General features: G+C 39.7%; 1 protein-coding gene across 4 annotated transcripts; it reads left to right on the plus strand.

The window, feature by feature from the left end:
- Positions 1-202: 202 nt before the first annotated feature.
- Positions 203-21102, plus strand: LOC746512 (neurofibromin). Of its 4 annotated transcripts, none has more exons than XM_063794655.1 (12): positions 226-405; positions 8241-8478; positions 11509-11581; positions 12022-12145; positions 13669-13823; positions 15175-15422; positions 16238-16321; positions 17734-18174; positions 18552-18691; positions 18986-19108; positions 19574-19657; positions 20932-21102. In XM_063794655.1, exons 9-12 carry the CDS (start codon positions 18603-18605, stop codon positions 21089-21091), a joined length of 456 nt encoding a protein of 151 aa, XP_063650725.1. In that variant the 5' UTR covers positions 226-405; positions 8241-8478; positions 11509-11581; positions 12022-12145; positions 13669-13823; positions 15175-15422; positions 16238-16321; positions 17734-18174; positions 18552-18602; the 3' UTR covers positions 21092-21102. The 4 variants fall into 4 exon arrangements, with proteins under 4 accessions (XP_054523289.1, XP_063650725.1, XP_063650724.1 ...); XM_063794654.1 differs by having other exon boundaries at positions 228-405; positions 13669-13904; XM_054667314.2 differs by lacking the exon at positions 8241-8478 and having other exon boundaries at positions 203-405; positions 13672-13823.
- The last annotated feature ends 4643 nt before the right edge of the window (positions 21103-25745 follow it).

Raw genomic sequence — 25745 nt, forward strand, 5'->3', positions numbered from 1 at the left:
TGGTTCCCAGACTACATGTTCTGATTGGATGAGAGAAAAACCTCTAGGCCTACTCTGATTGGACTTTATTTTCATGCTGTGATTGGTTGTCTTAAGACTGGCTCTCACCCAATCACAACATGATAATAAAGTCCAATCCAAGTAACCCTGGAGGGTTTTTCTCATCCAATCAGAACATGCAGTCAGGAATCCTCCTGTATATAAGCGCGGTATATGACTGCTGCTGAAGGGAAGTGAGGCTCTTCCAGGTTCCCGTATTTTCCTGTGGAGCTGCTCAGTGCCCGGCTTAGAGGACCAGGAATGGGTAATCACCAGCTGTACACTGGAGGCTGGAGCCGCTACACCGTGGCTCGCCTCGCTGCGATTGGTGGTAATGGCGACCAAGACGGCAGTGCGGCGGAAGCGGTAAGAGGAGGAAAATAGTTTTGGGATAGATGGAGGGGGTAAAGAGGGTGGTCAGTGCCAAAGGGAAAAGAGGATAGCGAGCAAGAGAGCGCATTGCAAAAAGGCGGTGGGGAAAAGATAGTGGGAAAAAAAGTTTTTGGGTAGATGGAGGGAGAAAAACGGGGTGGGGAGCGGGAGGGAGGGAAGGTTTTGCAGAAAGAAGGTGGATAAAATGTTTATGGGTAGATGGAGGAGGAAAAGAGGGTGGCAAGGGGAGGAGGAAAGAGAGGGTGGTGGAGGGGGAAACAGCACTGAGCAGTAGAGAGAGAAGGTTTTGTGAAAAGACAGTGGGGAGAAAAGGTTTTGGGTAGATAGAGGGGGAAAAGAGGGTAACAGGTGGGGGAAGGGAAAAGGGTAGCCAGCGGAAGGAAGACAAGGTTTTGCAAAAAGATAGTGGGCAGGAAAGAAAGACGGTGGAGAAAGAAAAGACAGTGGGTAAAAAGTGTTTGGGTAGATGGTGGGGGGAAAGAGGGTAACGAGGAGGAGGAAAGAGGGAGACGAGAGGGAGCAGGGAAAGAGAGTTGGGAAAAAAATGGGAAAATAGTTTGGGGTAGATGGAAGGCAAAAAAGAGAGTAGCAAGCAGGATAGGGCAAAGAGCAGGACGAGTGGGAAGGGGGGAAGACTGTGAAAAGACCGTAGGGAATATTCTGGGGGGTAGATGGAGGGGGAAAAGAGGGAGGTGAGCGGGAGTGGGGAGAAGGCTTTGCGAAAAGACTATGGTGAAATGTTTTTGGGTAGAGAAGGGAAAGAGGGTGGCAAGGAGGAGCGGGGGAAAAGACGATGAGGAAAACAGTTTTCGGGTAGATGAAGGGCGAAAAAGTGGTGAGCAGCAGGAGTGGGGAGAAGGATTTGGGAAAAGACGGGAGAAAATGTTTTTGCTTAGATGAAGGAGCAAAAGAGGGTGATGAGAGTGGGATGGGGAAAAAGAAGGTGGCCAGGGAGAAAGGGAAAAGACGGTGGGAAAAAACAGTGGGGAAAGTGGGTAAGTGGTTGGGGAAAAGGGTGGTGAGTGAGAGAGTAGAGAAGGCTTTGCGAAATGACGGTGGGGAAAAATGGTGGGGAAAAAGTTTTGGGGTAGATGGAGGAAGAAAACAGGTGGCGAGGGGGAGGAGGCCAAAGGCGGTCGGGAAAAGAAGGTGGGAAAATAATGGTGGGAGACGAAGATTTGGGGTAAATTTTTTTGTAATCAAATTATTTGTATTTTTGCTTTTGAGTAGTTATTTATATATTTTGTCTATTAACCCCTTGGCTGATGCATAGTTTGCAAATACTTTCTTCCATTCTCTGGGTTGTTTCTTCGTTCTACTGATTTCTTCCTGTGCTTTGCAGAAGCTTTTAAGTTTTATGTAATTACATCTTTGCTTTTGTTGCTTGTGCTTTTGACAAGTTTAATGTAATTACATCTTTGCTTTTGTTGCTTGTGCTTTTGATGTCTATTTGAAAATTCCTTGTCCTAAGCAGTTTCATGAAGGATTTATCCTATGTTTTCTTCTCTAGTAGTTTTATAGTTTCAGGTCCTACATTTAAATCTTTATTTTGAGTAGATTTTTGTATATGGTAAGATAACGGCCTAGATGTATTCCTGTACATGTGGGTGTTGAGTTATCCTAGCAGTTTATTGAAGAGATTGTCCTTCCCGAATGTGTGTTCTTGGTGCCTTTGTTAAAAATGAGTACACCATAAATGCGTGAATTTATTTCTGATTTCTCTATTCTGTTTCACTTGTCTATGTCTGTCATTCCTTCGTTTCTCCCCTGCCCCCTTTTTTGATAGTATTATGCTGTTTTGGTATTACCATGCTTACTACAGATTCGTAGTATGTTTTGAAGTCAGGTGTGATGCCTCCAGCTTTTCTTTTTATTCCAGATTCTTTTGTCTATCCAAGGTATTTTGCGTTTCCATGTGAATTTTAGGATTTTTTTTTCTATTTCTACGAAGAAAGTCTTTTGTAATTTCATATGGATTGCATTGACTCTGTAGATCACATTGGGTGATATAGACATTTTAACAATATTCTTCTAGTGCATGGACATGGGATATCTTTCCATTTACTTGTGTCTGCTTTAATAGCTTTCATCTGTGTTTTATAGTTTTCATTGTGGGTTCTTTTGTCTTTTTGGTTAAGTTTATCCCTAGACATAATTTTTTTGGTAATGAAATAGCTTTCTTGATTTCTTTCTTAGATATTTCACTATTGTTGCATGGGTGTGCTAGTCATTTTTATATGTTGATATTGTATCTTGCAACTTGACTAAATTATTTCTAGTAGGTGATTTTGTGGAATCTTTAGGGTTCTCTCTTTCTCTATGTATATATATATGATCATGTCACCTGCAAACAGAGACAGTTTGACTTCCTTTTTTCCAATTTGGATGCCTTTTATTGCATTCTCTTGTCTAATTGCGCTACCTAGGACTTCCAGTACTATGATGAATAAAAGTGGTGTAAAAGTAGCCACACTCGTTCCAGGCCTTAGAGGAAGAGTTTTAACCTTTCCCCATTGATTATGATGTTAGCTGTGGGTTTATCATATATGGCCTTTATTGCCCTGAGATATGTTCCTTCTGTACTCATGTTGTTCAGTTTTTGCCATGAAGGAGTGTTGATTTTTATTTTTTTCAGCGTCTACTGAAATGATTATATGGTTTTTGTTCCTGATTCGCTGAATGTGATGTCGTACATTTATTTCTTTGTGTTTTATTGAATCACCATCATATTCCTGGGATGAATCCCACTTGATCATGGCACATCATCTTTTTATGGTGTTGTCAAGTGCAATTTTCAAGTATTTTGCTGAGGATTTTTTTGCATCTGTGTTTATCAGGGATATTTAAAATGCCCGTGGCTTTCTTTTTGTGTTGTTTCCTGGTCTGGTTTTTGTACCAGGTTCATGCTGTCCTCATAGAACAAGTTTCGAAGACTTCCTTTCTCTTCATTTTTTTGGGGAATATTTTGAGTAAAATTGGTATTAGCTCTTTTAAAAATGTTTGGTAGAATTCAGCAGCAAAACCATGATTCTTGTGTTTTTGTTTGACAAAAGACTTTTTATTACTGCTTTAATTACATTACTCATTATTGATCTGTTCCGGTTTTTTGTTTATCATTCTATCTTGGGAATTTGTTATGTGTCCAGAAATTTATCACTTCTCCTGGATTTTCCAACTTGTTTTTATATAGGTGTTTTTAGTAATCTCTTACAATCCTTCATATTTCTGTGTTATCACTTGTAATGTCTCATTTTTCATCTATGATTTTGTTTTCTTTTTCTTTTCCTTAGTCAAAGCTTGTCAGTTTTGATTTTTTTCTAAAAAATCCAGCTCTTTGTTTCATTGACTTTTTGTATTTTTTGTTTCTATTTTTAAAATTTCTTCTCTAATCTTTATGATATTTTTGTACTAATTTTAGCATTTTATTTTTCTCATTTTTCTCATTACTTCAGGTGTACTGTCAGGTTGGCTATTTGAGATCTTTCTACTTCTCTGATGTAGGTGTTTATAGCTATGCCCTTTTCCTCTTACAACTGCTTTTGCTGCATCCCACAGGATTTGTTATGTTGTATTTCTATTATTTTTTCAATAAATTTTTAATTTTCTTTTTTTTCATTTATGTATTGGCTGTTCATGAGCATGTATTTTAATTTCCATATATTTGTACAGTTTTTCCTCCTGTTATTGATTTCTAGTACTATTCCACTGTGGTCAGAAAAGATACTTGATATGATTTCAGGTTTTGTTTTTTTTTTTTTTTTTTTTTTTTGAGACAGAGCCTTGCTCTGTCGCCCAGGCTGGAGTGCAGTGGCGCGATCTTGGCTCACTGCAAGCTCCACCTCCCGGGTTCACGGCATTCTACTGCCTCAGCCTCCCCAGCAGCTAGGACTACAGGCACACGCCGCCACGCCCAGCTAATTTTTGTATTTTTAGTAGAGACGGGGTTTCACTGTGTTAGCCAGGATGATCTCTGTGAACTCTCTCTCCTGACCTTGTGATCCGCCCCCGCTGGCCTCTCAAAGTGCTGGTATTACAGGCATGAGCCACCGCGCCCGGCCATGATTTCAGTTTTTAAAAATGTGTTGTGACTTGTTTTTTGGCCTAACGCGTAGTCTGTTGTGGAGAATAATCCATATGCTATTCAGTGGAATGTGCATTGTGCAGTTGCGGAATGGAAAGCTGTGTAAATGTTAGGTCTATTCGGTATAGAGTACAGTTTAACTGATGATGTTTTGTTGTCTGGATGATCTGTCCGTTGATGATAGTGGGGTGTTGATTATAGCGAAGCATTGAGGCATTCTGTAACTGTATTGCAGTCTATCCTTTAAGGTCTGTTAATATTTGCTACTGTATTTAGTTGCTTGAGTGCTGGTTGCATATGCACTTGTAATTGTTATGCTGCTGTTTACTTCTTTCTCATTATATAATTATCTTCATATTTTTCTTTTTTTGACTGAAAGTCTATATAATCTAAGTAGAGCTACTCCTGCTTTTTTTGTTTCCACTGGTATGGGATATCATTTACCATGTCTTCACTTTCAGTCTTTGTATGTCTATAGGTGAACTGAGTTTCTTGTAGGCAGTATATAATTGGGTCTTGTCTTTTAATCCATTCAGCCACTCTGTCTTAATTGGAGAATTTTATTCATTTATATTCAAGGTTATTATTAACGGTTAAAAACATACTACTGCCATTTTTTACTTGTTTTCTGGTTGTTTTGCTACTCTCTCTTTTTTATTTTGTTCTTTCTCCCTTCCTTCCGCTTTCTCTTCTCTCTGATCTCTCTCTTTCTTTCTTTCTTTTCTTTCCTCCTTCCCTTCCTTCCTGTCTTTATTTGTAGTAAGGTAATTTTTTCTGGTAGTGTGTTTTAATTGCTTGCTTTTCATTTTTAGGGTGTCTATTATTGATTTTTGTTTTCCGGTTACCATGAGGCTAAACAACATAATTATAACAAGTTATTTTAAACTGAAGAAAACTTAACTTTGATTTGTCCCAGCGACTCCAGAGGCTCAGGTGGGACGATTGCTTGACCCTGGGAGGCCAAGGTTACAGTGAGTTGAGATCACACCACTGCGAATATAAATAAATAAATAAACAAACAATAGCTTATAATGAATTCTGATTGTAAATTTTGAGATGATGATTGATAAGGTATAAAGAAGAAAGTGAAAATCATTCATAATCTCATTACTCAACTACTCCTAATGTTTTGGTACATATGCTTCCTAATTCATAACTCTCTCTCTCTCTGTCTCTCTCTCTCTCTCACACGCACTCTCACACACACACACACACACACACACACACAGGTACACATAAAATAGATATATTTTACACACAGATACAATTTTATTGTAACATTTTAAGAAAAACAGCTTTGTAATTTTTTATTTAAAAATATTGGCCGGGCGCGGTGGCTCATGCCTGTAATCCTAGCACGATGGGAGGCCGAGGCGGGCTGATCACAAGGTCAGGAGATCGAGACCATCCTGGCTAACACAGTGAAACCCCGTCTCTGCTAAAAATACAAAAAAAAAAAAAAAATTAGCTGGGCGTGGTGGTGGGTGCCTGTAGTCCCAGCTACTTGGGAGGCTGAGGTAGGAGAATGGCGTGAACCCGGGAGGTGGAGCTTGCAGTGAGCCGAGATGGCGCCACTGCACTCCAGCCTGGGTGACAGAGTGAGACTCCGTCTCAAAAAAAAAAAAAAAAAACTCAAAACTGACATGGCAGTGGTGAGTGTGGGATCCTCGGCATCCCTGGGAGAATTGGGGCTCCCCCAAGAGCTCCTGGGAGCACTGCTGGGAGGGACCTTCAAGGTTAGGGTGGCCGGGTAGGGGCTGGGCCTGACCTGAGACCCTGCCCACCAGGCCTCTTCCAGGCCAGGTTTGCTGTGCTGGGTGGGAACGTGGGAGAAGTCACTCTCTGTCTGTGGCCCCCATCGGTGTCTCTGCCACCCGGCCCAGAGGGGGCAGGGACTCTGGGGAGGACAAGGCTGTGGAGGTGGGGATTATACCCAGGATCGGCCAACATTGTCTGCACAAGGGTGGAGGCTGAGAGAGAGGCCTCGGGAATCTGGCTGTGAGGACGGGCCTGGGGTGGGAAAGCCCCCTACATGGGGAACCCTCGGGTTCCGGGCTGCTGACTGTGCCCATCCTCTCCAGCCCACTCCCCCACTGCCCCGGGTGCCACCGACCAAACAGCAGTACCTATGCCAGCTGTTCCTGGATGCCATCCTGGCCAACATCCACTCACCCTTTTCAACCATTCCCTGTACCGCACAATCATTCCAACCATGACTGCCATCCACAGCCCACCCATCACGTACATCCATCTGGGCTGGGCTTCGCGGAGGGTGGCTGCCTGGCCCTGGGCCATGTGTGCCCAGTGTGGTCACCATGGTGCCTCCCCAAGGCCCCAGTGGTATGCACCCGGAAGCACAGGCTTGAGGACAATGAGCGGCAGAGCATCCCCAGCATGCTCCAGGGCGAGGTGGCCAGGCTGGACCCCAAGTGCATGATAAACCTGGACTCTTCTCAATGCAGCAACAATGGCACCGTCCACCTGATCTGCAAGCTAGGCGAGTGTCCAGGAGGGCCAGGCTGGCACAAGTTAGCAAGCCTTGTCCACAGCACCAGGTCTCTGCCGTCTGAGCCGGAGGGCACCGTGCCCAGACCCCACCCTGTGTTCACACCCCAGCAGGCTGTCTGCTTTGTCTTCACATACACGGAGCCCAGGACAGACTGGCCATGCCTCTGCCCCCACGCACCCTCACCTCCCCAACACAGATGCGGCTCTGCTTGCCTGGGGCCCTAGGGAGGTGGCAGGCAGGACTTCTGGGCACCCATTGATGCAGGGCACTCTGGGCTTCAGGTTTGAAAATCCGAGAGTCAGAGAGACATCCAGGCTTTGCCACAAGCCTCGCCAGAACCTCCCGGGGTGTGAAGAGTCCTGTTCAGGAGCAGGGCTGTGAGGCGGGGCAGGCCAGGGCTTGTCCAGGTCACAGGTACAGCCTTGTGTGTTGCAAACGACAAGGACCTCCCAAGTGTGCCACCATGTGCCCACCCACTACCCTACCCAGAGTCCACTGTGGATGGACTGGCAGTGGCTGTACAGTGGGCAGACCCAGAGGAGCTGTCTGGGGGCCCAGGGCAGGCAGGGGTCATTCTGGAAAACCAAGCTTCTAGTGCTGCAGGGACAGCCTGTGTGCCCCTCCCCGGCTCAGGCCCCTTCCTTCCCTCTTCTGGCTCCTCCTGTGTGGGGAGGCGCAGGTTTTCCAGTGGTAACCTGAGAGATAGGAGTCTCTGCTCTTCTGTGTCCCTTTGCCCCTTCATCTTGTGTCAGGTCAGCTGTCCAGGGTGGCTGTGTTCAGTGGCTGAGGGGTGAGAAAGCCTACGGCTCAAGGACCGACCCCACTTTTCCCAGAGGCCACTAGGGAGCTCAGTGGAGCTGACAGGTCCTACTAGTAGCTTGGGCACACAAGGTCCCATCTGGGTGACGTGGTTCCAAAGAGAGTCATGTTGACAGGAGTCAGTCTCCCTGAGCCCAGAGCTGACACATAGCAGAGCCAGGGCTGGGTCCCCAAGGTTGTCAGAGGCAAAGCCTTGAGCTCCAAATCCCGTTCAGATTCAGTTCTTCACTGATGATGAGGCTCCGGGAGGAGAGCCTGATGGCCAGGCAGGCAGCGTGCAGGGATCCTCCTGGTGCTTCAGCCAGTCCTGGGGCTGCCACTTCCCAGAGCACTGCCGGGTGTGCAGGGCGTGGGTGCAGTGCCAGCTGCCTCAGGCTCATGCCCACTGTTCGGTTGCAGGCACCAACCCCTTCCTCAGGTCGATGCACCACCGCGTGACCTCCAGGCGGCTGCAGCTCCCGGACAAGCACTAGGTTACCACCTTGCTCAGCACCTGTGCCCAGAGCATCCACAAGGCCTGCCTCTCGGCTGCCTAGCCAGGACTGCAGGGATGGCCCGCAGCCTCATCGGGGCCAAGGATGCATGCCTCCTGTCAGACACTTCTAGATGTTGCCGTCCATGGAGAGCCTGGAGTTAGGTTAGCTTTCCTCCTTTTCTCTCCTGCCTTGGGGATCTGCCAAATGAAATCCCACACTTGTACAGACTGATATGGGCGCAGTGGAGCGGGCTGCCTGCAGGGCGTTGGCTGTCTTCTTGGAGAAGGCACTCCATGTGACTTCCTCCATGAAGCCAGACACAGTCCCCAGCCACGATCCTCGGGCTGCTCTCACCACAGCCTGTCCAGGGTCCGGGTGCATCTCAGCAGCATGAGGGTGTGCTCAGGTTGTTGTTAGAGCGTCTTGTGTGTGCTCGACACACCCCTGCTGCTTTCTATAGGAGAACACAGAGGACATAGGAAACCCTTCAAACACACATGGGACTCTCTGCTCACAGTTTTGGGTTCAGGCTGCACTGCTTTGGGCAAGTGGGGCACCCCCTAGGGAAGCCCCTGAGTCCAGGGCACAGGATGCCTCTTTTAATACTTGTTTTTTTTCTCATACTCAGGATCTATACTGTAGACTTTATAACACTGTACCCTTAAGCTACACCAAATTTATTTAAAAATATTTTTTCTTTGATAATTAACTTTTCTGTAGCTTTTAAAATTTATAAACTTTTAAATTTTTTAACTTTTTGACTTGTAATAACAGCTTAGAATACATTGTACAGCTAGCTGTGTAAAAATATTTTTCTTCATAGCCTGTAAGTTTTTTTATTTGAAAAACGTTCTATTTTAATTTTCATTTTGAAAACTCTGTTAAAAGCTGTGACACAAACATATACATTAGCCTAGGCCTACATTGGGTCAAGATCATCAGTGTTACTGTCTTCCACCTCCACATCTGCTCCCATTGGAAGGTTTTTAGAGGAAATAACGTGTGGATCCAGCTGTCATCTCTTGTAGTAACAATGCCTTTTTCTGGAGTACCTCCTGAAGGACCTTCTGAGGCTGTGTTTCATAGTTAACTTTTTATCTTTAAGTAGGAGAATACTCTAAAATAACAATAAAAAGTATACCATAGTAGGCTGGGCCTGGTGGCTCACGCCTGTAGTCTCAGCACTTTGGGAGGCCCAGGCGAATGGATCACCTGAGGTCAGGAGTTGAGACCAGCCTGGCCAACATGGCAAAAGCCCTTCTCTACTAAAAATACAAAAAAATAAGTCAGGTGTGGTGGCTTGCAGCTGTAGTCCCAGCTACTCTGGAGGCTGAGGCAGGAGAATTGCTTGAACCCGGGAGGCGGAGGTTGCAGTGAGCTGAGATCACGCCACTGCACTCCAGCCTGGACAACAAAGTGAGACTCCATCTCAAAAAAAAAGTATATTATAGTAAATACATAAACCAGTAACAGTTATTTATTCTCATTATCAAGTATTGTATATTATACATAATTGAATGTGCTATACTCTTTTTATATGAATAGAAGTGAAAGTTTGTTTACACCAGCATTGCTGCAAACAAAAAGTAATGCATTGTGCTTGGACATCATGATGGCTATGCCACTAGGTGATAGGAATTTTTCAGCTGTGTTACATATTGTCTATCATTGTCTGAAATGTTGTTATGTGGCATAGGACTACTTACTTTTTTTGGAAATTATTCTTAAATAAGGAAAAATTCTGATATCTACTACTTGTTCTCTGATCTTATCTTCCTGTGCAATGGCTGCATTAGAGAAGAGTCGTTTGATAGTTACACTTAGTTACATCAAAGTAAATACATTTGTTTAATCAAAGTTTCAGCTTGATCTAAGGTGAAACACCTCAACTTAGAGTGAGGAAAAAATACAGTTGAAAGAGAGCAAACAGTAAAACCAGCATTTGTTAAATCATTTAGTAAAACATTTGCCTAGGGGTTAAGGGGCAGTTATAAATATAAAAGCGAGCTATTTGTAAGTTTTGCTATTTCTCTTCTGTTGTGACATTCTTGAGTATAAATGTGTGCATTTAAATAGCTATTCTTCCCTTCTGAGGACTACAGCCCTTCAGTGTTCTTGGGTATAATAACAAATGCATGTTTCACTTAAACACAGAAGATGGTTCATTTGTGTTGTAGATATGCATGTCCGCTTTTTAACATTGAAAGGCAGCCTGTTTACTTGGACATTTGTGTTATGGGTCCAGAGTTGGTACACAGTCTACTATTTCTATGTTATATATATGTTTATATAAAGGCATTCATGTCAAAATCAGATAGTTTTGTGTTGTTTTAAAGAAGAAAAGGAAAATATGTTATAATAATAGGTGATATTAGATCTAGAATATAATTGTTGGATTTTTGGTTGAAAAACATCTATGATTATTTTAATTCATCCTGTGTCTCTGTAATGAAAACATGTTTTCCATAAGTTTACCTTTCTCAGAATTCTTTCTGTTTTATGAATGTTCTTCAGCCAAAATGCGTGCATTCTGTAACTCGAAAGAGATGGAGTGCCATCGAAGGAAAAAGCAAATTTTACAATTAAACTAGTAAATACAGAGATTGCCTAGATAATATATTTCATTAATTCTAAGAAGCACTTATTTTTACTCTTCTCTGAAATTGGGAGTGTATCTTATTTTAGATGGTGTCTTACAATTGACAGTGGGTTTTCATTCCTTTTGGGACATCAAATAATGCTGCATCTTACAACGGACAATACTGTAGAGTCTGTGAAATACTTGTGTGTATGTGTGTGGGGAATGTTTGTTAATGAGTTACCCAGTGTGGAGATTTGTGAGAACTAGAGACCAAATGTTTTTTCCCTTATATTTTTACATTTTGGAAAATCATTTTTTACATAGGAGGTTTTTTACAACCTGATATTAAGCTTTTAGTATTGTAATAGATTTTCATTGTTTTATTAGATTGATTAAAAAGTAATATAAATGATGCAAAAAAATTTCCATTTTTTTAAGCTTAATAATACTGACCTTATGCTTACTATTGAGTGTTTCTACTTATACCACACATTTGGTAGTATAAAAATAGCTTTTTTCAAAGTTTTTTCATAATAAATTTCTTTTAAAAGGTTGGATAGCTATTATCCTGAGTCTTATGTCTGATACCATGTTTTTGTTTGGTTTTTAGACTCTTACATTTAAAGAAAAAGTAACAAGCCTTAAATTTAAAGAAAAACCTACAGACCTGGAGACCAGGAGCTGTAAGTATCTTCTCTTGTCCATGGTGAAACTAATTCATGCAGATCCAAAGCTCTTGCTTTGTGTAAGTGTTTTTTTAATGAAATGTCTCAAAATTACCACACTAAGTTCATTTGGTTTAACTGAAATGCCAAGACCTTGAGGGTAATTTTTAGCTCAAGAGCACTTACTGATCCTTTCTGATCATAACTGAAAACTAAGACGTCTCTAAGAAACCTAATGTATAATGAATACTGATATAATTAGATCAGATTCTTAATGCTCTTATCATTTCTTAATGTTTCTCTTTCTTCTTAATTTCCTATCATTCAACTAACATACTTAACATAACTAAGCTTCTCTAAGCTGGTATTCATTATGGGAGAATGCCATTCTTATGTCTGGTTATATCTGCATTAGGTTATTATTGATGTTAGTAACAATGAACTTTATGTTACTGCAGCTCACAAATGTATTTTTACATCTGCAAGAAATTAACTAGTCATCAAATGCTTAGTAGCACAGAAATTCTCAAATGGTTGCGGGAAATTTTGACCTGCAGGAATAAATTTCTTCTTTAAAATAAGGTAAGCAAAATGACATCTTTAAAAAATGGGAGAATATTTGGAATGGTGATGGGGGAGATTAAGAAAGTGTTTTATAGCCAAATTAGTTTCTATTTCAGCTCCTCCTTCCCCCCAAGGTTCTCAAAAGGATACATATGTGCAGAGGACAAGGGCTGGCAAATTAGCACTTTAAAAATTATTCTGAAACTTTGGCCTTAAAACCACACTGTTGATGAATTCTAGTTCTAGTTGAGTTAAATAGGTCTCTGTGGGACAGGCCTAGGAAAAGTGGTGACTGCCGTAACCAAAGTAGCTTGAGGAGCATATTCTATCTTTACTCTCAAGTTCACACATAGACATAATTCATACATAAAATTTATTTTAACATATAGCTTCTATAATTAATCTAAGAATTCTATTATGGCATAGATTTGGGAGTACTTGGTTTAATGAGTTTTTTGTCCAGTTCTAGAGTCATAGCTCTGAGAAATCGTAAAGGCCTAGATGTTGTGGCTAGACTAGTCCAGAGAATTATCTATCAAGAAGCAAAAGGGAAAAGGTTGAGGGTCCTCAATCTAGGTTTATTTCTATTCCTCCAGTAAGAGTTTCACATCTTGAAAATTTCACGACACTTCTTGGGGTGGAGTGAAATTTTTTGATTCTGAACTATTGAAACATGGTGAGGTTGTGGGGGATAGAGAAGAGTCTTACATTTCTTTTAACGTATAGTGTCTATAGTTAAACAATTTAGGAATTCTATTATGGCCTAGTTTTAGGAGTACTTGATTTAATGAGTTTTTATCTGGTACTAGAAGCATAGCTGTGAAAAACCTTAAATGTATGAAACTCATATCCTTTTCAGTATTATAGAGCTTGTTATTAATAAATTGTCTCTGTTTAGAAATAGACTAATGGTGAAGTGGATTTATTCACATCTGGCTTATTTGATGTGTTAATGTAGCAGAATTTGGCATTATTCCAAACATATGGAAAGAGATTAGACTTCAGACTTTCGTGCCCTTGCCTATGGCATAATCTCCAGAATATGAGTACGAGGAATCCAGTAATGAATTCGTAGTGCCCTGGTCAGCACAGTCACTCTTGTGACATACTTGGTGTATAATATACCAGGGTTAATTACTGGTCCAGAAGAACTTAATCTCAGAGTCAATTTCTAGTTATGCCAACATGGCACAGGATAAAATCTTGTGGAAAAAAAATCTTTGTCATTGAGATCAAATTATAGTTTTCATACAGTGGATTTACATTGTTGATGTTTTACTTATGTTTATGTTAGACTTAATTTATATTTGTAGAATCTACTGTTTCTGATTAGAGAATGAGAAATTGAAAGAAATTTTAAAGACATTAAGTGAACATTATTTGTTCTAATGGGTTTCTAGTGAATTTCCTTCAAGGTGGGGCATAGAGATTGAGAGGAGAGGTTTTCTAGGAGAGTCTCAAACAGGAAGACAACCGATATAAGTGTTTATTCCTCTTGGTTGTCAGTGCATCAGTAAAGCTTCTTTCTTTCTTTTTTCTAGCAGGCAGATAGAAGTTCATGTCACTTTCTCCTTTTTTATGGAGTAGGATGTGATACTCCTTCTAGTGGAAATACCAGTCAAATGTCCATGGGTCATGAAGTGTCACTACGTACTCCTGAACCTCTCTCCAGAAGGGAAAAGGGAACTCCTCTATGGTCAGCTTCTTTTGTAATTTTCCAGTATCATCTCGTGTGCACTATTTGTTTTCTGAATGAACTTTGGTAAATTCCATCCAGGTAATATAGAGTAATAGTGAAAAACTGCTTAGACTCTAGTTCTATCACTGCTCTTTATGGAACTTTGGGCAAGTTCTTAACACCCTTGTTCCTCAATTCCTCAGTTTTAAAATGGGGACAATAATAATTCCTGCTCCAGAGTTGTTGTAAGGGTTAAATAAAAAAATGTGTAATTAGCTGGGCGTGGTGGCGGGCGCCCATAGTCCCAGCTACTCAGGAGGCTGAGGCAGGAGAATGGAGTGAACCTGGGAGGCAGAGCTTGCAGTGAGCGGAGATAGCGCCACTGCACTCCAGCCTGGGTGAAAGAGCGAGACTCCGTCTCAAAAAAAAAAAAAAAAAAAAAAGAAAGGTATAAATAGCACTTGACACTTACAAGCTGTATCTGATAACCTCCACCTCATGAAAAACCATTCATACCATAGAAGTATAGAATTTGTACCAGCTAACAAAGGTACAGATGTAAAAGGATAAAAACAAAGTATTTTGCTTCATGTTAAAGATAAGTGTTTCTGTGATTTGCGTTAGTGTGTATTATTTCCTTTAAATCATATTTCAAGTGAAAATATCAGATCATTAGAGAAGAGTTTATTTTCCAAACCAAAATGTTTTTCATCCCTAATTTTTAATATAACCTTGTTAAAGAAAAAAACATCTAAGCATATGCTATTTATTATTGTCTGTTTTACTTGTAGAATTTGCATTTATTTTGTCAATTATTTTCTCCATTTCATGTTTGGGGAATAGGTAATTCAGAATCGAGTCTATCTTCTACAGCAATATTTAGTTCTTGTTTATGCCCTTGTTTCAATGAGTGCCTCAGTGTACTTATTTTATTACTTTGCTATAGCAAGTAGATAGAATTTCCTGTTACTTCCTCTGTTTTTGTCATTTGTAATTGACTGGGAAGTACATTATATCATCACTGCAGTAGATTTATGTTATGGTGTTTTACCTGTCCATGTTAGAATCAGTTTATATTTCTAGAATCTGGAATAGGATAATACCTATTTGATTTGAAATTGGACAGATAGTCGCTTTATGTTGGTCCAGAAAATCTCATTTCTCATTAGGACAAGATATTTTGGGGTTTGAAAAATTCCTATAATGATTAAAGGAGAAAGCTCTTGTGAGTTATTGTATGTTGAGATATATACGGACACACACACACACACGCACGCACGCACGCACGCACGCAGTTTATTGTGGTGTTGGGTTTTTTACATAAAATTACCCAAGTTGCAAATATATGTCTTCCACTCTTGACTCTCAGGATAGCGCAGCAGGATGCAGCGGAACCCCCCTGACTTGCTGACAAGCGCAGACCAAACTAGAAGTGGCCCTGTACGTGTGTCTGCGGAACCCTGACACTGAAGCTGTTCTGGTTGCCATGTCCTGTTTCCGCCACCTCTGTGAGGAAGCAGATACCCAGTGTGGGGTGGATGAAGTGTCGGTGCGTAACCTCTTGCTCAACTCTAACACATTCATGGAGTTTGCCTGTCAGCAATGTGATGTCAACAGGTAAATGGGAATAGTGGTTTTTTTACTCAGCCTCCCTAAAGCACATGGCATCTGATTGTGAGAATGTATTTAAGGTTACTATTCTGTAAGTTTACAGGGGAAATTCAAGTAGCTTACTTGAAATCCTTTTCTGAACAAAGTAGGATGAAAATAAAAAGCATTTGAAATAAATTGTTAGTCTCCCACTGAGTTTTTAATATGCTATACATTTTAAAACTAATTGGCAGTATATGTTACTATCAGTTATGACTATGTAATTTACATATGGAGTTATGGATAACTCCATGAGTAAATTATAGGTGGGAATGGCTATTTTGTGCTGTGGATATTGTAGAGTCTAAGATAAGTACCTTTCCTGTGAGGTTAGTGAATGGAAGTTTTTGGCTTTATCACTTGAGGCATTTGCTCTGCTCCTCCTACTCTGCCTTTTGGGTGGGGCTTATCAGGTTCTCCATTGGCAGGCAGGGCTCTAAGTGCAGTAACTTGATTTGCTGTTGTAGTTGCTTAGGCACAGCAGCACTTCAGAAAGAGTGATGGCACTGCTGAGGCGCACTGAGCATCCCACTGCAGGAAACACTGAGGTGTGCCCTTAGCAACAGAAACACCCCTCTCAGGCGCCCACCCTCAGTTTTGGAAGCCTCTTGTTACATATGTGTAATGAGGAATAGCTTTTGAAGTAAATCCAAGATATGTGCATATTACAAGTATAATATCTGAGTACTTAATATATATCAAGTTTCAAGGTTGGCTGTTGCTGATTGATGTTTAGCTCTAGACTTAAAGTTGCTTTCAAGTGATAACTGTCTTCATTTTAGGCTTGGGAAGATACACATGCAAAATGGGAACAAGCAACAAAACTAATCCTTAGCTACCCAGAAGCCCAAATGGAAGATGGCCAGGTAAGTCTGTAAAGTTGCCTTTTGTCTATTAACTGATCTGCTAAATATATGTACTTCTCTTTGGTAATCTTTCACGAGTCACTCAGTAAAGTAAGCATATAGTTGTCTGAAGACTGATATTTAGTTGTGGTTTATCTAGACCTGTACTTTGTAATATGATAGCCACTAGCTATGTATGACTACTTAACTTAAATTTTAACATAATTAAAATTAAATACAATTTAGTTCCTCAATCATATAGTAGCCACATTGCAAGTACCTGGTAGCCACATATGACAGGTACTTACTCTGTTGGACAGCAGAGAGAAAATGTTTCCATCATCACAGAAATACTGGGCAGCACTGCTAGAGACTGTTTGTTGCAAAGACCATTTCTTTATCTTTTCTTGCTCTTTCTCCCTTCATCAGGGTGTTTCACAGAATTTTCAGAAAAGGAGCAACAGAGGTAGAGAAAAATTAACATGGAAACAATTCATTTTGCTATTTTGTTAGGTATTCTAATTAAGGAATGTCTTGGGCAGAAGATTGAGCCCATAGATTAAATGAAATTTTAAAATGTGGACAGTTCATTCAACTATTACTATTGACTGTATTATCTGTTACTTTGGAAATTGATGAGTTGGTGTTTGTGTGTATATGATTTATAATGCTCATATTGCTCTCATTATTAGGAGATTTATAAAAACTGGCTCTTCCCCCATGTTATTTTTCTGTCATGCTTAATTATAATAAGAAAAAAGTTATAGTTTTGTGAAGCAAAATTGTATACCTAGTACCTTTATTTGAGGGGACATGTAGCTTTAGAATGAAAGCTTTTGGGGGATAACTGTTTACTATAATATATAATTACATACCATACAATTCACGCATTTAAAGTGTCCAATTCAGTGACTGTTGTTAGCATGTTCACAGAGTTGTGCAACCATCACCACCATCAGTTTCAGAACAATTTCATCAATTGAGAAAAAAACCCTGTATCCTTTAGCTATCTCTGCCTCTAACCACCCCCCGACACTTTCTTGTCTCTCTTCCCCCCGCTTCTCCAACCCTAGGCAACCAGGAATCTACTTTGTAGATTTGCCTATTCTGGATATTTTCTGTAAATGGAGTTTTAGAATATGTGGGCTTTTATGATTAGCTTCTTTCACTTGGCATAATGTTCCCAAGGTTCATCCATGTGAAATCAAAGCTTTTTAAAAGAAATTTGATACCTGGTCAATTATATTAGTGTATAACAAAAATAAATCAGTGGCTCTTTAAAAATGTATATGGTAATTTAGGGGGTTGATTTCAATGTATTTTTTACATTTTTTGTACTTTTGTCACGGAAGAAATGTTGGATAAAGAGTAATTTGTCAAGTCTCAACTAATTTAGGTTTAATTCATGTTTTGCACAAAAATTTTGTGTTTAGGCTGTTGAAAGCTTCACAAGACCATTGTTAAGAGGCGAATGTCCCATGTGAGTGGAGGAGGACCCATAGATTTGTCTGACACAGACTCCCTACAGGCCTGGATCAACATGACTGGCTTCCTTTGTGCCCTTGGGGGAGTGTGCCTCCAGCAGAGAAGTAATTCTGGCCTGGCAACCTATAGCCCACCCGTGGGTCCGGTCAGTGAACATAAGGGTTCCATGATTTCAGTGATGTCCTCAGAGGGAAACGCAGATACACCTGTCAGCAAATACATGGGTCAGCTGTTGGTCGTTAATGGTGTGTAACCTTGAGAAAGTGGGACTTCAAATAAGGACCAATGATAAGAACCTGGTGGGTCTAGAGTTGAGTCCTGCTCTTTATCTGATGCTATTTAACAAATTGAAGAATGCCATCAGCAAGTTTTTTGACTCCTAAGGACAGGTAAAGTGTGCTCTTTTTTATTTTTCACCTTTCCCTATGAATAGAGTGACTTGTTTGAAATAATGAAGCCTTTTTCTTTCAGATTATTTAAATTAGGTACTCACAGTTTTTAAAAATTGTCAAAAAATTATAGAAAGAAGAATCATCTCAATGAATGGTCAGCTTGCTTCTAGGAACTCTGATGTGTATGTGTGCCTGAGGGTATACGTGCCTTGTATATGGGTATGAGTGTCTGTGTATATCTGTGTGCCTGTTTGGCTGCATGCCTGTGGGTGCATGTCTCTATTTGTGTGTTTAGATCAGTCAGTTTCATCCCTCTAGGGATCTGTCTTCTGGGCATTGATGGCAAATCATTAATATATTTGTTCTCTCTATAGGTTTTATTGACTGATACCAATACTCAATTTGTAGAGCAAACCCTAGATATAATGAAGAACTTGCTAGATAATCATACTGAAGGCAGCTCTGAACATCTAGAGCAAGCTAGCATTGAAACAATGATGTTAAATCTGGTCAGGTAAGCCTTCTACTGAAATGTAGCAGAAACATACTTTAAGATTTAAGAGACAAGAAAAACCTCTTACACATTGATATTGATAGTAATTGATAAAATAATTTGCCATTCTTTACTGCACACAAACTAGGGTGTGACAATAAGGTAACCAGAAATTGTGTATGCTCTCATATAAATAAATATCTTACTGTTTTCAAACTTACGTTTAGTTCGTTTTATTTGATGGTTAAAGTATTTTGAATGCCTTATCTTATGTCTGTATCTGATAGTTTTTTTATTGTCTCTATGTCTGTATAGGTACGTTTGTGTGCTTGGGAATATGGTCCATGCAATTCAAATAAAAACGAAACTGTGTCAGTTGGTTGAAGTAACGATGGCAAGGAGAGATGACCTCTCATTTTGCCGAGAGATGAAATTTAGGTGAGTTCTCAAAAGAGCAATGTAGGGTCTTGTAAATCTTAATTTGTTGAATGAAGTACAGAAATAGAGTAGATATCTGGTTACTGGTAGAAAGGAAGACATAAAAAGAGAGCAGTTTACATGTTTGTTTTTCTCTGTGTCTCTCCTCAAATTTCCCTAAGCTTTGTGCCTGTGGCAAGCCTCCCTTTTTCTAAAACTCTGCTATACTTGAGCTAAAAATTTGATTCTGTTTCCAATCTGATAGCATAACTAAAGGCCATGATGGAGGATCAATATCCACGTTGCTTGTTCCTTCTGGCTTTTACATATGATAGCAGTATCTCTTTTATAAAGTCGTCATGTCACCTTGGTTATCTGCTAAATTATTTGCACTATAAGTAATCTTACATGACTGAAGGTGTGTGTGGGGGGGGTGTGACTTCAAAAAAATTGTTTGCTGTTTCTCTTTTCTCCACCATTCTATAGGAATAAGATGGTAGAATACCTGACAGACTGGGTTATGGGAACATCAAACCAAGCAGCAGATAATGATGTAAAATGTCTTACAAGGTAAAAAAAATGACTTTCAAATATTAGTGGGTTTTACTGTGAGAATTATAACTACTTCATTACAGCTTTATACTTGTATTTTATGTGTATTTAAACTTTTTAGATGTAAAACTTTTGTGTTCAAAATATGTAAAGACACTAATCTTTATTACTACTTTTTCTTGACCGATAGACTTTCAGGAAAAATAAATGTGCGAGAGCGGTATGTTTGGGAAGTTGTTGTCAGTTAATGAAGAATAGTCTACAGTTATTGGGAAATAAGATACATAAAGCCTCAGATTGCATTTATGTTATGATGAGATAGATAAAGGTATTATTTGAGAAACTCATTGTGTTGAGTCTAAGAAACAGTTGATTTCCTGATTCAAACACCAGAGATAGACAAACAAAGGAAGTAATTAAGTCTACTTTAATGATAAATACTTATTGACACATATCAGAAAGTGATTAAACACTATGGACTGTATAATAAGCATTTACATATGTTTCTTTGACCAAGCCTAGCTTTATAATACGGTCGTCTCTCAGTATCTGTCAGGGATTGGTTCCAGGAACCACCCCCCAAACTCCTGCCCACATCTCACTCCCATGAACACTAAAATCCACAGACTCAAGTCCCTGATACAAAATGTCATAGTATTTGCATATAAACTATGCACATCCTCCCATATATTTTAAATATTTTTAGATTACTTATAATATCTAATACAATATAAATGTTATATAAATAGTTGTTATACCATATTGTTTAAGGAATAAAAACAAAGAAAAATCTGTACATGTTGAGTATTTGAAATCAAGGAGATTAGGTTGGACTTTCAATAAATGGTGTTGATAAAACTGAGTAATGATCTGGAAAAATATCTTCATACCATTTATGAGGATAAACTCCCATAAATCAAAACAGCATGGCAAAGCAAGGCCTTTTTCATCTATTCAAAATCCATAAGCTAGAAAGGAAAAGATTGATAAAATGAATTCATTCAAAAATCATAAACTTCTGTCTGGGACAAAAATGTCATGAGTAAAAACAATCCTATGGTTAATATCCTCATCCAATAGTTCTCTTAGAATAGTCCTAAAAGTGCTTTTGTGGCTCAAAGAGCAATACCTTGAAATTTTTGGTGCATGTTGTCAGATTACCCTTTAGAATGCCTGTTGCTTTTAAAATATTTTTTTATTTTAGTATTTTATTGTTTATCCAATTATAGACTATTTTACATACTCAGTAGACAACATAAAGCCTCAGAGGTACTCTGTTCTTTTTCTTTTAGGCATCAGGTACATGAAAAAGAAGAGATCAAGGCTTTGAAAACATTAAGTATTTTCTACCAAGCTGGGGCTTCCAAAGCTGGGAATCCTATTTTTTATTATGCTGCATGGGGTAAGAAATACTATGTTTGGTGTCTCCTCCCAACAGAATTTTTTAAATGATAGCAATTATAGAGATGGCAAGTTTGGTTTTTCATATTTGACTTAACAAGAATTGAAGACAAGTTTACCTGGGAGCATACAGTGGGTTAAATAGCCTGCCTTTCCTAAAATGATGGTCAGTATCTAGTAACTGCTTTTCAGACTACCCATTTCATATTGGTGTCCCTGTCCTACATCATTTTTTAAAATACTGCCTACAATGGATTAATTACCAAGAGTTAAAAAACCACAAAGCATCTTTTGTTTTCAAGTATATTCTGATTAAATAGTACAACATGATAAGCGGGAACTTTTTTTAAAAGAAGAAATAAAAGTGTAAGAGCCTGTTTCTGAGAACTTTTAAAAATATGCTGTGTAAGACAGCATCAGGGTGATTTAGAAAATAATTCAAAGGGGTGGTGGGAAATCATGAAGATGGTGCAAGGGGTGGCCTGGAAAATGGTGCTCGTTCATGCTGCCCTCAGTCGAGGCTGGTTCCTAGAAAGCCTTTCTGGAAATGTTGTGAGCTCTTCCTTAATAATAGATATGATGCTTGCATTGCCTTCCCTATCATTGTCTTTTTTTCTTGCCTCATTTTACCTTCCTTTTGAAAACTCTTCTGTGACATTATTTGGTCCCATTTACCATAACATACATTCATGGTAATTGAGCCTTAGAGACAACATGATACGTAAAGAGACCACTGATTTTGGAATCTCAAGGATCATGTTTAGACTTAGTTCTGCCAATCATTAGCTATAGACTTAATCTTTACCAGTTTCCTGGATTTAACAGTGTTTAACATCCATGACCGTTAAGTTAGTAGACGTACACTGTTAGTCAATTTGCTGGCCACAGGTGGCAGTGTGTAGGAAACAAATTGAGGTTGAGAAATAGTGGAGAGACGGTGAAGAATCAGTGGAAGATGGGAAACTTGTCTAATTAGGTCATTCATATAGCCTTAAGACCAAGAAGTCCAAAGGACTGGAGCATTAGGGAATCAAGAAAGTAAGAAAATTGTGTCTAACCTCCCACTGCCCCCGCCCTTTAACAATTCTAAGTAACCCCTTCTCACCTTCCCATGAAAGGACTCTCTCCAGCTCTCATCTCAGTTGCTATTTCTAAATTGCCTAAGATAATTTTAATTTTCTTTTTTTTTTTTGGATTTTCGCATTCTAATTTTTTTATTATTATACTTCAAGTTTTAGGGTACATGTGCACAATGTGCAGGTTTGTTACATATGTATACATGTGCCATGTTGGTGTGCTGCATCCATTAACTCGTCATTTAACATTAGGTGCATCTCCTAATGCTATCCCTCCCCCCTGCCTCCACCCCACAACAGGCCCCGGTGTGTGATGTTCCCCTTCCTGTGTCCATGTGTTCTCATTGTTCAATTCCCACCTATGAGTGAGAACATGCAGTGTTTGGTTATTTTGTCCTTGTGATAGTTTGCTGAGAATGATGGTTTCCAGATTCATCCATGTCCTTACAAAGGACATGAACTCATCATTTTTCATGGCTGCATAGTATTCCATGGTGTATACGTGCCACATTTTCTTATTCCAGTCTATCATTGTTGGACATTTGGGTTGGTTCCAAGTCTTTGCTATTGTGAATAGTGCCACAATAAATATACGTGTGCATGTGTCTTTATAGCAACATGTTTTATAATCCTTTGAGTATATACCCAGTAATGGGATGGCTGGGTCAAATGGTATTTCTAGTTGTAGATCCCTGAGGAATCGCCACACTGACTTCCACAATGGTTGAACTAGTTTACAGTCCCACTAACAGTGTAAAAGTGTTCCTATTTCTCCACATCCTCTCCAGCACCTGTTCTTCATGATTTTTTAATGCTCGCCATTCTAACTGGTGTGAGATGCTACCTCATTGTGGTTTTGATTTGCATTTCTCTGATGGCCAGTGATGATGAGCATTTTTTCATGTGTCTTCTGGCTGCATAAATGTCTTCTTTTGAGAAGTATCTGTTCATATCCTTCGCCCACTTGTCAATGGGGTGGTTTGTTTTTTTTCTTCTAAATTTGTTTGAGTTTATTATAGATTCTGGATATTAGCCCTTTGTCAAATGAGTAGATTGCAAAAATTTTCTCCCATTCAGTAGGTTTCCTGTTCACTCTGATGGTAGTTTCTTTTGCTGTGCAGAAGCTCTTTAGTTTAATTAGATCCCATTTGTCAATTTTGGCTTTTGTTGCCATTGCTTTTGGTGTTTTAGACATGAAGTCCTTGCCCATGCCTATGTCCTGAATGATATTGCCTAGGTTTTCTTCTAGGGTTTTTACAGTTATAAGTCTAACATTTAAGTCTTTAATCCATCTTGAATTAATTTTTGTATTAGGTGTAAGGAAGGGATCCAGTTTTGGCTTTCTACATGTGGCTAGCCAGTTTTCCCAGCACCATTTATTAAATAGGGAATCCTTTCCCCATTTCTTGATTTTGTCAGGTTTGTCAAAGATCAGATAGTTGTAGATATGTGGCATTATTTCTGAGGGCTCTGTTCTGTTCCATTGGTCTATATTTCTGTTTTGGTACCAGTACCATGCTGTTTTGGTTACTGTTGCCTTGTAGTATAGTTTGAAGTCAGGTAATGTGATGCCTCCAGCTTTGTTCTTTTGGCTCAGGATTGACTTGGCAATGTGGGCTCTTTTTTGGTTCCATATGAACTTTAAAGTAGTTTTTTCCAATTCTGTGAAGAAAGTCATTGGTAGCTTGATGGGGATGGCATTGAATCTGTAAATTACCTTGGGCAGTATGGCCATTTTCACGATATTGATTCTTCCTACCCAAGAGCATGGAATGTTCTTCCATTTGTTTGTATCCTCTTTTATTTCATTGAGAAGTGGTTTGTAGTTCTCCTTGAAGAGGTCCTTCACGTCCCTTGTAAGTTGGATTCCTAGGTATTTTATTCTCTTTGAAGCAATTGTGAATGGGAGTTCACTCATGATTTGGCTCTCTGTTTGTCTGTTATTGGTGTATAAGAATGCTTGTGATTTTTGTACATTGATTATGTATCCTGAGACTTTGCTGAAGTTGCTTATCAGCTTAAGGAGATTTTGGGCTGAGACGATGGGGTTTTCTAGACATACAATCATGTCATCTGTAAACAGGGACAATTTGACTTCCTCTTTTCCTAATTGAATACCCTTTATTTCCTTCTCCTGCCTAATTGCCCTGGCCAGAACTTCCAACACTATGTTGAATAGGAGTGGTGAGAGAGGGCATCCCTGTCTTGTGCCAGTTTTCAAAGGGAATGCTTCCAGTTTTTGCCCATTCAGTATGATATTGGCTGTGGGTTTGTCATAGACAGCTCTTATTATTTTGAGATACATCCCATCAATACCTCATTTATTGAGAGGTTTTAGCATGAAGGGTTATTGAATTTTGTCAAAGGTCTCTTCTGCATCTACTGAGATAATCATGTGATTTTTGTCTTTGGTTCTGTTTATATGCTGGATTACATTTATTGATTTGCGTATATTGAACCAGCCTTGCATCCCAGGGATGAAGCCCACTTGATCATGGTGGATAAGCTTCTTGATGTGCTGCTGGATTGGGTTTGCCAGTATTTTATTGAGGATTTTTGCATCAATGTTCATCAGGGATATTGGTCTAAAATTCTCTTTTTTGTTGTCTCTGCTCGGCTTTGGTATCAGGATGATGCTGGCCTCATAAAACGAGTTAGGGAGGATTCCCTCTTTTTCTATTGATTGGAATAGTTTCAGAAGCAATGGTACCAGTTCCTCCTTGTACCTCTGGTAGAATTTGGCTGTGAATCCATCTGGTCCTGGGCTTTTTTTGGTTGGTAAGCTATTGATTATTGCCACAATTTCAGAGCCTGTTATTGGTCTATTCAGAGATTCAACTTCTTCCTGTTTTAGTCTTGGGAGGTGGTATGTGTCGAGGAATTTATCCATTTCTTCTAGATTTTCTAGTTTATTTGTGTAGAGGTGTTTGTAGTATTCTCTGATGGTAGTTTGTATTTCTGTGGGATCAGTGGTGATATCCCCTGGCCGGGTACTCCTCTGAGACAAAACTTCCAGAGGAACGATCAGACAGCAGCTTTTGTGGTTCACGAAAATCCGCTGTTCTGCAGCCACCGCTGCTGTCACCCAGGCAAACAGGGTCTGGAGCGGACCTCTAGCAAACTCCAACAGACCTGCAGCTGAGGGTGTTGTCTGTTAGAAGGAAAACTAACAAACAGAAAGGACATCCACACCAAAAACCCATGTGTACATCACCATCATCAAAAACCAAGAGCAGATAAAACCACAAAGATGGGGGAAAAAAGAGCAGAAAAACTGGAAACTCTAAAAAGTGAGCGCCTCTCCTCCTCCAAAGGAATGCAGCTCCTCACCAGCAATGGAACAAAGCTGGATGGAGAATGACTTTGACGAGTTGAGAGAAGAAGGCTTCAGACAATCAAACTACTCCAAGCTACAGGAGGAAACTCAAACCAAAGGCAAAGAAGTTGAAAACTTTGAAAAAAATTTAGATGAATGTATAACTAGAATAACCAATACAGAGAAATGCTTAAAGGAGCTGATGGAGCTGAAAGCCAAGGCTCGAGAACTATGTGAAGAATGCAGAAGCCTCAGGAGCTGATGTGATTGACTGGAAGAAAGGGTATCAGTGATGGAAGATGAAATGAATGAA

Source organism: Pan troglodytes, chromosome 16 (assembly GCF_028858775.2).
Source record: "Pan troglodytes isolate AG18354 chromosome 16, NHGRI_mPanTro3-v2.0_pri, whole genome shotgun sequence".
NCBI lineage: Eukaryota > Metazoa > Chordata > Mammalia > Primates > Hominidae > Pan > Pan troglodytes.

Coding starts and splice junctions, on each gene's coding strand:
- LOC746512 (XM_054667314.2), top strand. CDS start 18,603: ATGAAGAACTTGCTAGATAATCATACTGAAGGCAGCTCTGAACATCTA. Junction 18,692..18,985: donor ATGATGTTAAATCTGGTCAG/GTAAGCCTTCTA, acceptor ATGTCTGTATAG/GTACGTTTGTGTGCTTGGGA. Junction 19,109..19,573: donor TGCCGAGAGATGAAATTTAG/GTGAGTTCTCAA, acceptor ACCATTCTATAG/GAATAAGATGGTAGAATACC.